The following is a 15,744-nucleotide window of genomic DNA, read 5'->3' on the forward strand; positions in this document are numbered from 1 at the left end:
TGTGGTTTGGTCAGTTAAGAATCCGACTCTTGATTTTGGCTCAGGTCGTGATCTCATGGTTAGTCAGTTCAAGCCCCGCATCTGGCAGCGCAGAGCCTGCTTGGGATTCTGTCTCCCTCTCTCTCTGCCCTTCCCATGCTTGCACATGCTCGTTCTCCCCGCTCCCCCTTTTTCAAAATACCTAAAAATAAACTTAAAAAAAGTAAAAATACTTTATTGACACACGAAATAAGCAAATGCTGTTGGAAAAAATGGTGCCAGTAGACTTGTTTGACACAAGGTTGCCACAAATCATTACTTTGTAGAAAATACAGTATCTGTGAAGCCCAGTAAAGTGAAGAACAGTGAAACAAGGTGTGTCTGTACTCTGAACTCTCATAGCTGGCTGGCATTAGTCAGGCTTTGTTCACACATAGTATTGCATTTCATTCTGGCATCAACCCTATGAGGGAGGCATTATCTCCTAACACACAAGATTAAGATCAGATAGTTGGGAATGGCAGAGCTGGGATGTGACGCTAGGCTGTCTAGTTCTATCATGCCTTCCTGAGCTCCTGGGATCTCCCGAGCCGCATTGTGATGAGAGAAGATGGAGGTCGAGTTCAGCCCACACTGAGGCACAGACATATTCACGTGACTTACCCCTGACAGTGAGTAACAGATGAGTCCATCTATGGACTTTGTCTCTGCTTGCTTTAGTATTTCTGTTTCTAAAAAGGGCAGAAAAAGATCCTATTGGTATCTGAGTGGGAGAAATGAAATCATAAACAGATTCTTCTGAGTTAGTGATCCACTTATGTCACATATCCCAATGAGAGAATGAATCTAAGAAAGCCATGGATCTCTTCCCCAGAAAATGCACATATATGCATAAATATTCAGAAAATTCATGGATGCCTTGCAATCAGTTGATGGCAAAATTGTCCCCCCCTGCCCCCAGTAACTGTTCTCTTGGCACTGGCAGCCCCTAAAAGTCCTGTGAAAGTTCCTCTGCCTGAGAAAGTACTTTCTGAGCAAATCTAGTCCACAGAACATAAAATCTGGACAAAGTAGTAAGAAGGAAATGGTGGTAATAGAGGGTAGAGCACAGCAGATCTCTCCTCTAAGGAACCTGAACATAAAGCTGTGGTTGACATGGGCAGTCTCTGTCTGCTGGATTGTGGGCTAAACCTTGTGCTTCATGGGCCACTTGAGAACCCAGACAGTTCTCTCAGTCCCAGTCTGTCACTTGCTAGTGGTGTGACCTTGGGCAAGTTATGTACCTCTCTGAGCATCTGTTTCCTCCTCCATAATGAATAAATAATAATGTATTAATGTGAGGAATGAGTCCATTTTGAGAACACATAGCATAGAGGTTGTTGATCCCAGTGATCCCAAGGGTTCCTTCTAAGACATTGTGAATTCCATTCCCAGTAGTGTTCGCCAAACAGAGAGGCTTTGGGATACAGTATGAGACATCTGAAACAGGTTAAATAAATGCCTCCTCTCTCTATCCCTTCCAAGCCAGGAGAGCAAGTTTACTCCTTTATTCTGGTTGTTGCAGAGCAAATGACAGGGATGCTCAGGAATCTGCCCTGGCAGGTGAGCCCATCAGCCTGGCCATATCAAGCAAAACTCAATTCCAGGATCCTTCTACTCTGATGGCAAGAGGAGACCCTTTTTTCCAAAATAAATCATACTGGTTTATTTATGCATTATTAACCTCGTTTTTCTTTGGATGTAATACAGATGTATTCCTTCTTGTGGTCAAATCTACATCTATGCTTTTGATCCCACTCCTGGCTCTTCTGGAACTTTGTTCCACAAATCATCTCCTCTTTTACTCCAATCTACTTTGTTGTTATTTTTTTAAAGTTTTTACTTATTTTGAGAGAGAGAGCAAGCACGAGTCGGGGAGGGCAGAGGGAAGGAGAGAGAGAATTCTAAGAAAGCTCTGCATTCCACACTGAGTCGGATGCAGGGCTTGATCTCATGACTGTGAGATAATGACCTGAGTCGAAATCAACAGTCGGGTGCTTAACTAAGTCACCCAGGCGCCCCTACTTTGTTGTTACATATTTTTTTAATGTTTCTTTTTGAGAGAGATACAGAATGCGAACAGGGGAGGGGCAGAGAGAGGGAGACATAGAATCTGAAGCAGGCTCCAGGCTCTGAGCTGTCAGCACAGAGCGCAATGCAGGGCTCGAATTCACGAGTGGTGAGATCATGACCTGAGCTGAAGTCAGACTCACTACTGACCTACCCAGGAACCCCTGTTGTTATTTTTTAATGTAGTGTTTTGTTTCTTTTTTCATGGTAAAAGTAACACAGTCTCTTTGGATGTGTATGGGAATGCAACTCATTACCATATATGTAGGTATTTTCAGTCTGTTTCTAGCTGCTTTCCCCAGGCCCTATGTATATATGGGTAATCAGCAAGGCAGGGCCAGAAGTAGAGGTTTTTGAGTCTCTGGAGATGGGTTAAGCTGAGGAAGGAAAGAAGGAATGGGAGGGAAAAGGCCAACCTTCTTGATTAGACAGTCATTAAAGAATGTTTCTAGTTTTGGGGAAGTTGAGGAGGAGGAGTAAGGAGAGGGTGTCAGGGAGTGGCAGAGTCTAAGAGAAGTGGAGAGAGAACTGGAACAGGACATGAAGTGTGGCTGTAGGTAATAAACTGGGTCCTCTGTAAAGTCCTTAAAGATATTCAAGTAAAGAATTGGCATTATTTTTAATTACTTTTGATAACTGGATTATATTTGATGCAAAACCACACTGAAAGTGGGCCAGGTGGGACTCCAGGACTTATTTGGGTTATATAAGGGTAGTCAGGTTTAGTTCAAACCAAATTAGATTTTTTTTGGTATATAAAACATTTATTATAATAAAATTTCAAAAACCAGACATACTTTTTTAAATGTTTATTTTTGAGAGAGTGCGAGCAGGAGAGGGGCAGAGAGGGAGGGAGACACAGAATCGGAAGCAGGCTCCAGGCTCTGAGCTGTCAGCACAGAGCCCAACCTGGAGCTCAAACTCATGAGCTGTGAGATCATGATCTGAGCCAAAGTCAGATGCTTACCCGACTGAGCCATCCAGGTGCCCCCAAAACATATTTTAAAAAGTATGTTGTCACTGTACCTTTGGAGGATCTTTATGCTGGACTCAATGCAACATCTGAAAATAGGGGTCCAACAGGGGCGCCTGGGTGGCTCAGTTGGTTAAGCATCCAGCTTCAGCTCAGGTCGTGATCTTCTGGTTCGTGAGTTCGAACGCCATGTTGTGCTCTGTGCTCTCAGCTCAGAGCTTGGAGCCTACTTTGGACTCTGTGTCTCCCTCTGTCTCTCCCCCTCCCCCAGTCAGTCTCATTCTCTCTCTCTCTCTCTCTCTCTCTCTCTCTCTCTCTCTCTCTCTCTCAAAAATAAATAAACATTTAAAAAATTAAAAAAACGATTTCTGTGAAAATAGGAGTCCAGTGAAGTCTCCAGTGTTTCCTGGTGAATTTCCCTGAAACAAATGTAAACAGTTTTGTTGCTCTAGAGACTTTTGAAAAACAGTTTTATTATTTGTTCTAATCTGACACATGTATTATGATTTAGACCAAATTGAATTTTACCATAATAGGCATGTTCTCCCTAGAGTGTGGTGAAAGTGGCTGAGCACTCCCGGGAAGTGTGTTGCCTCTCCCATGCCACCTGCAGGCCATAAATTAGGGCAGCAGCCCAGCCTTCTGGGACTTTGTGTCTCAAACAGGTGGATGCAGTCATGGTAGAGCTGAGTCTGAGCCACGTGGCAGATCGACTGATTGGCAATTACAACCTTGGGGGAATTTCCAATGGCGAGAGGCGCCGGGTCTCCATCGCAGCCCAGCTTCTCCAGGATCCCAGTAAGTGGAACTCAGAACTACTACCGGCTGCTGCCCATCTTCCATAGGTCTGGAGACGTTTTCGGTCCCTTTTTTTCATAGTCTCCATTTGCAGAGAGGTTTGTGTGGAACTGACGTCCCTGACATCAAACCAGGGACCCAGTTTCTTTGGAAATACTATGTAGTTCCTGATGCCATTCCACCATCTGAGTACAAAACAGCTCTTAGACTTGGAAACACTGCATTTGTGTTTTAATGTGCAGTGAGGGTCTTCCATGAACACATGGGCCTGGCCTGTCCATCCTAACTTCTTTTTTTTTTTTTTTAATTTTTTTTTCAACGTTTTTTTTTTATTTATTTTTGGGACAGAGAGAGACAGAGCATGAACGGGGGAGGGGCAGAGAGAGAGGGAGACACAGAATCGGAAACAGGCTCCAGGCTCCGAGCCATCAGCCCAGAGCCCGACGCGGGGCTCGAACTCACGGACCGCGAGATCGTGACCTGGCTGAAGTCGGACGCTTAACCGACTGCGCCACCCAGGCGCCCCTGTCCATCCTAACTTCTTACTAGAGCAGCACCACTGTGTGTGCTGTGGAAAACCAGTGAGTTTTGGTGTGACTAGAGGTACTAATGAAATGGCAGGAATTAAAGCAGGACTTTGATACACAAAAAAGTGTGTATTTTGGAGGGAGAAGTATCAAGATGAGGTAGCCAGTCACCTGCCTCTCCTGCTGAGTTTGGTCATTCTCCCTGCCACTGGGGGAACCTCAGCACTTACATGCCCCTAGAAGAGGACATACTACATTTGGATACTACACTGAGGCAGACTAAGACTGCCTGCTCTTCAGATGGTGGTTGATCACTAGAAGACAAGGAAGAGAGATGTTCTTAACAGCCCATCTCACTTTCTAGGTAGAAAGAACCACATTTAAACTCTCTAAAGAATCTAAGCCCCTGTCCCACCTCGGACTTTGTTATATGGGTCAGAGTTTTTTGCAGCACAGAAACCCTGTCAGTATTGGAAAGTGCTCCACATAAAGTGAGGTTATGTCTTTTTAACCAGCCTCCTCTCAACCTTTTGAAAACAACTTGGTGCCTGCTCACCAGCCCTCGTGCTTTGTCATTGGTCCTCTGGACAGAGCCCCAACAGTCCACAGTACCATGTGAGAGGCTGATCTTGTTTCTGCCCTGTTCCCTCAAGGATTAAAGCCAAAATGTGCTATGCAGCTGGGAGTTGGGTCTTACTAGGTCAGGTTCTCTGTCTTGGGCTTGGGCTGAAAGCCGGTTTACATGCAGGTACTCCTCACAGCATACTATTTGGATGGAGTAAGATGGGATGAGACATCTCCATAAAGAACTATTCAAAATTCTGAGTTTAGAGCCCAAAGCCCAGGCTCATCAGTGACTCAGAAACCTGACCCTTCCTTGCCTGCAGAGGTCATGCTGTTTGATGAGCCCACCACAGGTCTGGACTGCATGACAGCAAATCAGATCGTTGTCCTCCTGGCAGAGCTGGCTCGCAGGAACCGCATTGTGATTATCACCATCCACCAGCCACGCTCTGAGCTCTTTCAGGTGAGAGGGACGTCTCTTGTTCCTGCTTAACTCATCAGGGGTGGGTAGATGAGTGTGTTGAGATGGGGATCATGAGGGAGAGATTAGTACTTGTCAACCAGAGCAATTGGAACCAGTATGGGCTTCATGATATAGGAAGGGCACCTACCATGTACCAAATACCTTCTGTGCACTAGCTCATTTAGTCCACACAACAGTCCTATGAGGTGGGCATCTGTACTGTCACTTAATAGAGAAGAGGGAGCCTTAGAAATGATGCCAAATTGAGTCAATACCACACAGTAAAAAAGCTGGAAGTGGCATTCATGGTCCAGTTGGCTTCAAAGGCTGTGTCTTTCCACTGAATCATATAGATTTCCTTCCAAAAATCTCACTTCATCTTCCCAGGATACTTCCCAGGATACTTTCCCAGGAGCTGTTATTTGCCTCTTGTAGACAAGGATCTGAGATTAAACACATGGACATCTTGTCCAAGGTCACTCACTCAGTGGCATGACTGGGACTCAGACCCAGGTCCACTGGCCAGCTCCAGGAGTTCTCCTCCACCCCAGATGTGATGCTGGGCCCAGGCCGGATGCAGCATTGTGCACAGGAGCAACCCCAGCTGAAAAAATTAGGGACATGCTCTGTGTGTCTCCAGTGGACACAATAAGAATACTGATGCATGGCTAAGATAATCAAGGACTCACTGCTTGGAAATTTATTCTCCTGAAGAATATGGTAACCTGATTATACACTAATACCATCTATTTTCCAATCAGCTCTTTGATAAAATCGCCATTCTGAGCTGTGGAGAGCTGGTTTTCTGTGGGACACCGGTGGAAATGCTTGATTTCTTCAATGGCTGCAATTACCCTTGTCCTGAACATTCAAACCCTTTTGACTTTTATAGTAAGTTTTTTTTTTCACCTTTCCCATCATGAATGTTTATTAAACTTAACCATCTCAGATTTCTGCCTGGATGTCAACAGCACTGGTGGATTTTATTCTTGTTTTTGTTTCGGTGTTTTCAGTCTTTAAGGAATTAGTTTGGCTGGGTCCCTTAACTTACCATCTGATAGATGACCTGTCAGACTGAGGTGGGAGATCTCTCTTAAATGGGTGCATGTCCACTTTGTCAGAGAAAAATAGCTGAGCTTCTAAATTCTCACAGACAGCCTCAGTTGAATCCTCAAGGCCTTGCAGGTAACTTTAAAAGAATTCTGATTTTATAGGTGGGCATGAACAGAAAATATTTTGATTTTATAGGTGGGCTAGTACTCCTGAATCAATGATGAAACATGTATTATAAGCCATTGTGCATATATTTGCATTTAAAAACTCATGGGCCATTTCTTTTGGGAAAAAATTAGTGGACCTGACATCAGTGGATACTCAAAGCAAAGAACGGGAAATGGAAACCTACAAGAGAGTCCAGATGATTGAATCTGCCTACAAAGAATCAGCAATTTATCACAAAACCTTGGAGAATATTGAAAGAGCAAAACACCTGAAAACATTGTCAACGGTTCCGTTTAAAACCAAAGATTCTCCTGGAGCTCTCTCTAAACTGGGTGTTCTCTTAAGGTAAGAGCCTCAGCCCATTTTAGGTGGTTAGGCATTCACCAGTGAAAGAAAAGGAATTAAAACAGGGCTGTTTGGTTTTCAGGAGAGTGACAAGAAACTTACTGAGAAATAAGCTGGCAGTGATTATGCGTCTTGTTCAGAATCTGATCATGGGTTTGTTCGTCGTTTTCTATCTTCTGCGGGTCCAGAACGATGTGCTGAAGGGTGCTGTCCAGGATCGCGTGGGTGTCCTATACCAGTTTGTAGGTGCCACCCCATATACAGGCATGCTCAACGCTGTGAATCTGTGTACGTGCCTGTGCCTAGGGCGGGGGGCGGGGGGGGCACTTCCTCTCTTCCTGAATATCTCCCTTCTCCAGCTGGCACCTTGCAAGACTCCATGATTATAAGGGTATTTTGCTGAGCTAAACTTGGCCCTCTCCAGATTCTCTCCCTGGGGAATGGTAACTACTAAGTTACTGATATCTTAGTGTGAATTAGTTCACCAAGTAGATCTCTAAGGGTCTAAGGATCCAGGGAAACATGAAATTATGAGCTGCTGATGGGGTAGGGTTTGGGAAGGGTTTTTTTGTAAAAAGATCATCCCTGTTATCCCTTTCTCGGCCATTAGGATGTACAGCCCCTGGGAACCCAGATACCTGCCAACTTTGCACCATTAAATTCTTTTTGGAGACTATTTTAGGATAGCCAGCACCTAATTTTAAAACTCAGATAATCCAGAAGCAATACCTAATTGCCTGATGTTCTGTGCCAAAACCCTGCACAAAAAGAAGACAAAGTACCTCACATCATTCATGACCGTTTTGCACGTGTGTTCTTGAATTTGTGACACCCTTCCTTTGATTTTAGAAGGAAATAAATTAGGACAGCCTTTGCAACCATACTGTAATTCAAGTAGAGTAGATTTCTGTGGTGGAAGGTATTTATAGTTCTGTGGATGGCAGGTTCCCCTTTCCAGGACTAGGGAGCCCTGGCTGGTTCCCACTGTACAGCCTCAGGTTTAGTTTTGGCTAGCCCTCCTTCCTTAGCTGTGTGGTGGCCAGCTGTTCTGAAACCTGCTTTCCATGCCCAGTTCCTGTGCTGCGAGCTGTCAGTGACCAGGAGAGCCAAGACGGCCTGTACCAGAAGTGGCAGATGCTGCTGGCCTATGTGCTGCACGTCCTCCCCTTCAGTGTCATTGCAACCATGATGTTCAGCAGTGTGTGCTATTGGTAAGGGGTTGTTCAAAGGTGTTTAGTCCCCCTGGGCCAGGCCTGCTGGGGAGTCCCAGATGGCCACTGGGACCAATGGAGGGGGAGCTCCAGGGTGGACAAATCCTTGCTCTTGGCCCTGGGGGGTCTGTCTTTGCCCATCAGTGTCTAGTACAATGTCCTGTCCTTCAGGACAAATAAAAGAACCCAGCTGGGGGCTGCATGGGACCTGAGAGCAGATCAGCAGGACTACATGTGCCAGGGACAGGCATGTCCCACATCTCCTGCAGCGCCTGGCCAGAGAAGATCGCTCTTAAGTAGCTGGGATGCTGGGGGGTGGGGGGGGGTGGGGGGTGGGGGGGAGAGGTGACAAGCAGCTGTTAAGCGTGGCTCAACATTAAGCAAGGCTTCCGAGCACCTGTCAGCTGGAACGGCAACTCTGCCTGACATTTCCACTGACCCACCTGTGACATCACAGTTGGGCTGGTGTGAGGGGGTTTGAGCAATGGAAGAATGACTATGGGAAGAGGCACTGAGGAGCCATGAAGCATCCCTGATGCTGTTAGGTTTTGATTGATGGCTTATAGACAATGCTTCTTTTTGTTTTTTTTTTTTGTTTGTTTGTTTCTTAGAGCTTTTAAAAGATATAAATCTGAAAATGTGTAGTTATTTGCATGATTTATCATCATAGGGAGAGGTATCTTTCCTAATCCCTGTGGCTTTCCCATAAGAAAAGATGGGGGCATTACCTGGTATTCTGTGACTCTAGTAGTGTAAATGTGCCCAGCTTGTCATCCCAGGAGAACTTCAGGCAGTCTTGAGATGTTGTCTTCAGGCCACGGGATTCATGACTGCCTGAATAATTATAGGTGCTCCTAACATAGCCAGTATTCAGACCCATGATATGTAATACCAATAATAACTATGAATTAAGTGATACATAGGTAAAAGATAAACCAGGGTCTAGTTAGTTTGAGCTCCCAGATGAGGACTGGGAAGGTCTTGGTGCAGGTGCTTAGAAGTTGGTATCACTCTGGAGAGTGACAGAGGCAAAGCCACTTGCTCTGAGTTAGCAGATTGGGCTCCCCGCTGAGGGCGATGGCAGGGACCATGGGGCCTCCCTGCTGGACCTGATGAAGCCTCATTCTCTGACACTCAGGAACATGTTGACTCTAATCCATGATGTAAATAAACCATGAGCCTGTCTAGTTCAGGCTGAATGATCCAGGAACAGATCGTTTACAACCTGATTATTTTTGAGTAAATCAGGGTTGGCTGAAAATTGAAGACCTCGGTAATTTAGACTCTTGCTACTCAGTGTAGCCCACAGACCAGTGTCAGCCTTGCTTTTGAACTTGTTAGAATCTCAGGCCCAGCTACTGAATTGGATTCTGCATTTAACAGGATCCTCCTGGTGGTTCATGTGCACTTTAAAATTTGTGAAGCACTGATCTTGAAGACCATACAGTCTTTGAAAAACTGCCCATGAGAAAGTTCTGTAAGATTTAAGAAAACAGGGAAGTGTAAGCATACAGGTCAGGACTATTTTTGATTAAAGTCAGATATAGAAAGTCAGAATCATTTCCAGTGGTAGCATGCTGTTAGCAACATAGCAAACACTTTGATTAAATGACAGCAATGTTTGTTGAATGCCTACTAAGCACCAGCTTAGCCAGCACAATACTACGTGCAACAGAAGACTCAAAGAGGAGTGAACAGGAGGTGCTGCCCTCAGGCTTGCAATTCTGAAAGTTAAACATCTCTGAAAGTCAGAATGTATTTGTAACTCTTCTAGCAACATGCTGACATGAACTCAGTGGCAAAATCAGATGTGAACCCACACGATGTTCTCTGTACTTTTCCTACATAAACACTCCTGTTCAGCAGAAATATTAATGTGCTTGGTTACAGGTGGAGTCCCTAATCCCACTGTGACAAGTATGGTCTGTGCAGTGTACAGACTTTCCAAAATCTGTAAATTGCCACATTCCAAAATACATCTGGCCCTAAAGCATTTCATATGATGGATTGTGGACATAAATCTCCAGATGACTTTTATTCAAGAAAGTGTTAAGATTAGTGTTATAAAGAAGCACAGTCACTATGTTGAGGAATATAACAATAATAACAACAACTAACACATACTGAGCACTTGCTTTATGTCAGGCACTAAGAGCTTTAAATATACCAATTCATGTAATCCTTTCAATCATTCTATAAGGGTGGTACTATACCTATCCTTGTTTGTAGGTGAGCAAACTGAGGTACAGATGGGGTATCTTCCCCATCCCAGCCAATTACAAAGGAGACCAAGAGCCGATTTGTTTGAGTGGGGAGAGCAACTCTTGGAGGACAACTCTTGGAGGACAAAACTCTTGGAGGACAGATGAGCAGAATTCCAATGGATGGAAAAGGGCATTCCAGGAAAAGAAAGAGCAGGGGCATAAGTTCAGGAGCAAAATGACATAAAACCTTTCCAGAGAAAAGATGCAGTTGTGCTGTGGGAATGAAGGATTATAAAGAGTAGTGAAAGATCTGACTGGCCCCTCTGGTGAGGTGGTGAATGCCAGGCTAAGGAGCTGAAGTGGATTTGATAATGGGATGGGACATAGGAGAGAAGTCTGAACCAGCGAGTGACCCATCTGTGATGGACTCTGGAGGGTGAGGCTGGCCCGCTTTGGCAGCAGACTGGAGTTAGGGCAGAGACCCTGGAGCCTTGGCAGCAGCCTATGGGAAAGGCAGAGGCCTTACTGAAGAGAGGAGCAGTGGCAACAAAAGGGGATTCACTTTGAAATACTAGGAAAGTAGAATCAAATGGGCTTAGAAACCATGGATTTGTTGGTGGTAAAGAAAGTCATAGAGAATGCCTGAGTTTTCCATCTGAGGGAATGGGATGGTGACAGCATCTTGATAGGAAAGAGCACGGACTTGGTTTTGAACATGTTGCATCTGGTATGCTACAGGACATCAGATGAGACACGTCATGCTGAGGTTTTGGTGGTAGGCTACAGCAGAAAGAAAAAGAGGAATAAGAGTAAAGGCCTGGGAATAGATTTTATAGGAGAGAATATTGGAAGGGGAGAAGGTAGTCTTGAGTGTAAACCTTATTTATTTATTTATTTATTTTTTGAAAACATTTTAATGTTTATTTTTGAGACAGAGCATTAGTGGGGGAGAGGCAGAGAGCGAGGGAGACACAGAATCCGAGAAGCAGGCTCCAGGCTCTGAGCTGTCAGCACAGAGCCCGACATGGGGCTCCAACCCGTGAACCGTGTGATCATGACCTGAGCTGAAGTCGGACGCTTAAGTGACTGAGCCACCCAGGTGCCCCAAGTGCAAACCTTAGGAGGCACCTTTAGAGTGTGGGAAACAGAAGGGTGATCAGGGAGGTAGAAGGAGTAACAGGACCAGGCAGCATCAGAGAAACCGAGGGAGGAGAGCATTTCAAGGAAGTGTAGTAAACTCATTCATATTGCAGGGGTTTGAGGAGATGAAGCATCAGATTAGGATGTCATTGGCAGTCTTCCAAAAACAAGCTTCAATAGGTTGGTGGAGGTGCAAGTCAGATTTACAAGGGAACAAGTAAGAAGAAGATGCTGCTTGGAAGCTCTTGCTTCCAAGAGATGGAAGAAGCAGATGCTGCTTGGGAAGCTTGGTGGTGTAGGGTAGGATGAAGGGAAGGCAATTTGCTCACATGGTTATCAGGCTCAGGGAATTGATATTTCAGGATATGGTAAATAACACCATCTGGAAAAACCATTAGATCGAGAATAGATGAAACTATAGCAAAATAGGATAAGTCACAGATCACGTTTCCAGAGTAGAGCAGGGTAGGGATAGTGGAATCAGGTAACATGAAATCAAGGAGCAAGTAGATAGGATCAACTTGGCAATGATAGGGGGAAAAGAGAAAGAATGAGCACAATACATGGAAGATAAAAAATAGGGTAGATAAAGTTAGCAAGAAATTCATAAAATGGGAGAGGATTCCATCTGCTGAGCACTGGAGAGAGTTTGAAATTGGGGAGATAATTTAAAATACAGGTATATATTAGCCATGAGGGAAGTGTTATTGGAACCCAATAAGCAATGAGAAAAAGTAAGGGGTCTTGGGGCCGGCTGAGGCATAGTGGATCTGATTAGTACAGGATTACGCCCTGTTCAGCACACCTACAGGGAGAGAACCTAAGTGAAATAACAGGGCTCCCAGGTGTGGGGATTGGGAAGGCAAAGAATAGCAGAAGCAGGTAAGGATCTGAGGCAATGGGGACTTAGGGGAAACAGGAGACAGGAGGGATGCCATGATCAGAGAGAGCACTTTTATTTTTTTATTTTTATTTTTATTTTTTAACGTTTATTTATTTTTGAGACAGAGAGAGACCGAGCATGAATGGGGGAGGGTCAGAGAGAGGGAGACACAGAATCTGAAACAGGCTCCAGGCTCTGAGCTGTCAGCACAGAGCCCGACGCGGGGCTCGAACTCACGGACCACAAGATCACGACCTGAGCCAAAGTCGGACGCTTAACCGACTGAGCCACCCAGGTGCCCTGAGAGAGCACTTTTAGAATCTGAAATTTTGGAAGTAGAACAGTTTTGAGTAACATTGAAGTTTAAGACATGATGAATAATGAAGATTAGGTGGATGGAACCACTGGAATTGATCAGGTTACCTAATTAGGAGGCACTGATGTTGGTGGTTCATCAAGAAGGTTAAAGACCTTGAGGATAATGATAGTGGACAGGAGTGCAAAGACTGACCCTGGTCCAGATGCTATAAAATCCTCAAAGGTGAGAGAATGTTGTAAAAGCCACAAAGGATTACACGGGGAAAGAGAATTAACAGTATAAGCAAACCTCATGATTTGTATAAGGATGGAAGGCCTTGAAGAGTGGTAAGCAGGCATGCTTATAAGACATGCCAACTCCTTTTCCTTACTCTACAAATGAAAGAAAGGGCAGCCATGTCTAATGGTTGTTGAGGACATGCTATCACCAGGGGGAATGTATGTAGTGGAAGGAATGTAAGAGTTAAGGGGTATGGATATAGGGAAGTGTGTTTATGAAAATGAAGATCAAATCAGTGGATGGGGCTGGTAGAATAAAAGACAAGAATGGAATAGAGTCAATGGAGGTAGCAAAGGGTTTTCACGTGGGCAACAACCCCGCATGATGGGGATGAAGTGCAGGGATGGAGGGGCAGAGAAGCCCATGGAGTGAGCCTGGGAAAGTAGGCTACCTAGAGTAGGAGCAGTGCTAACTAGGCAGAATATGGTTAATTATGGAGAAGCCTGGAGAGTTCAACAACCCTATTTATTGCACTAGTTGCAACCATTGTCTAAGTATTAATATTTTCCTGTGAGAACTGAAGGAGCTGGAAAAGGTGGCACACTGAGTTGGAGCCAACAGAAACAATGTGTGGTAATGAATGGTCTCAGATGTTGGCTGTGTTTCGAAAAGGCCTTTCCAAGGGGAGTTTGGCTTACCCTGCAAACGCTTCCCACCCACTAACCACCATGAACTTATTCGTAGAAGGCAAGTGTGATATTTTTATTAGATAACCCTTGGAGAGGAAACTAAAGATTTTATGTTTTTCTAGGACTCTGGGTTTATATCCTGAGGTTGCCAGATTTGGGTATTTCTCTGCTGCTCTCTTGGCTCCCCACTTGATCGGTGAATTTCTAAGTCTTGTGCTACTTGGTATGGTCCAAAACCCAAATGTGGTCAATAGCATGGTGGCTCTGCTCTCTGTTGCTGGGATATTTGTAGGATCTGGATTAATAAGGTAAGATACAACAATTCAAAGGATTTTCATGGATGATTTGTTGTTAATGGTCACTTGATAATGATGTTATAAGGCATTCCAGAGGAGAGCTATGTGATACTGGCTAAAGGTATCACCTTGTGGTCTGGAGTATTTATAGTGCTTGTTTACCATTGTCATTTAGACCTTGAACTGTTTACTATTTGTTCAGTAAAGTGTCTTCACACTGAGGATCAGGAAATGACAGTTGAGGCATGTTATCCGTATTTGATTCACATGTAATAACAAGAGGAGGAAAACCAATCCATCCTCCAGAAAAACTCCCTGCCTGTATTGCAAGCTAAATAGCATGTATTTAATCCATTTTTGCCCTGGCACTGTGGAGTCTCTATTCTGGTTCTCAGTTCCCAGTTTCTTTTAAGAAGTAAGAACAGTCAGATAAGAGCTTGTGTGATAAAGGACCGATCAAGAAAATACTAGGAATAGATGACACACGCTGAATGTTAACAGAAATTATCTCTGGTAATATTTTTTCTTCATATTTTCCTTTATTTTGTAAATTTCTATAATAAACATCTTTTTATAAGCAAGAAGTATATATACGCACATACATACATTTTAAAAAAGCAGTAGCAGAAAGGGTGAAAATTTTTTGAAGGGTGCCAGTAGTCCCAGGCAGGTAATGTGAGCAGGACCTGTAAGTACACTACGGGTCCCTGAGAACATGTGACGGTGGTTGCTTCTTTGACTTAAACTCACCTCATACTTAACTTTGCTCCAGTCAAACCACTGTGAAGACTCACAGGCCACACGCGGCTCCCTGGAGAGCAAGGCTGCCCGGAGTTAGAGATTTCCTCTAAGCACTTAGCTGCCACATGGGCAAGTCACTTCTATCTACATTAAGTTTCCTCACTTAATAAATGAAACTAATGATCTTGGTCCCACCTTCCTCAGGGGAGTATGAGGAGCAAATGAGATAATCAACAGGAAGACACTTCATAAGCTGTAGTGAGTTCTAGAAAGTGAAGTGTTACAAAGTGAAGTGAGCTGGTTTTGATCAAAGAGGATTATTTTTACACCACCATTATTACACTGTATTTGTGTTGCTTAAGTGGATTGTTAGCATCTATAAAAAATGCTCAAGTCAAATCACCCCAAGGGTATGCAATCAAGCCAGCAAGGTATAGACCCACCTTGGGCAGGATCTCCACTTGAATATTTGAATCATTACATATTCCAGTCCGTCTGGCACTATTTTGTGTATTTGGTTTGTTGGAAAAGGGAATTCATTGTTTGAAAGAGAGGCAGTGGCCAACATTACCAAAGACTCTGGGGCTTTTTGCAAAACCTCAATATCCCAAGGTTTCACCTGGGTTCCACTCCCATCACTGAAATGAAAATCTGCTCTTCAAGGACCACATCAACCTCCTAATCATAAAGTTCACGTTTTTCCAAGTCATCACCTTTCCTGACTGACTGCCCGCAACATTTCCATTTTTGGCTGTCTCCTCCTTTAAACACAAACAGAAATAGCTTTGTTCTTTCTGCTTACAAAATAATGCACGTTCTTGGGGGAAAAAATGTACACAATACAGAAGTGCATAAGGAAGACTAAAAGTTACCTGAAGTATTGCAACCTTCAGTTAAATTTTGTTGTGTATCTTGTTAGACTTTTATATAATCTTTAATAGAAATGAGCTTATGCTGTTGTAGAGGAGTTAAGGATGCATTTAACAGTATAATGTTGGACAGTCCCATGTCAGTAAATTTAGATCTATGTTTCCTTCCTCTCTAAAGTACTCCAGGGGCTTCT

General features: G+C 44.1%; 1 protein-coding gene across 5 annotated transcripts in view; it reads left to right on the plus strand.

The window, feature by feature from the left end:
• Window positions 1-15,744, plus strand: part of ABCG5 (ATP binding cassette subfamily G member 5) — a 43,055-nt gene that overhangs the window by 19,998 nt on the left and 7,313 nt on the right. For 3 of the 5 annotated variants that reach the window (XM_058684269.1, XM_058684266.1, XM_058684268.1), the window contains 7 exons: window positions 3,727-3,859; window positions 5,274-5,413; window positions 6,175-6,304; window positions 6,766-6,979; window positions 7,062-7,267; window positions 8,052-8,190; window positions 13,767-13,952. In XM_058684269.1, coding sequence (XP_058540252.1) covers window positions 3,727-3,859; window positions 5,274-5,413; window positions 6,175-6,304; window positions 6,766-6,979; window positions 7,062-7,267; window positions 8,052-8,190; window positions 13,767-13,952 — 1,148 coding nt within the window. The remainder of the gene's footprint in view (window positions 1-3,726; window positions 3,860-5,273; window positions 5,414-6,174; window positions 6,305-6,765; window positions 6,980-7,061; window positions 7,268-8,051; window positions 8,191-13,766; window positions 13,953-15,744) is intronic. The other 2 variants (XM_058684267.1, XM_058684270.1) reach the window with 2 other exon arrangements.

This window comes from Neofelis nebulosa, chromosome 9, assembly GCF_028018385.1.
Source record: "Neofelis nebulosa isolate mNeoNeb1 chromosome 9, mNeoNeb1.pri, whole genome shotgun sequence".
In the NCBI taxonomy this organism is placed as follows: Eukaryota; Metazoa; Chordata; class Mammalia; order Carnivora; family Felidae; genus Neofelis; species Neofelis nebulosa.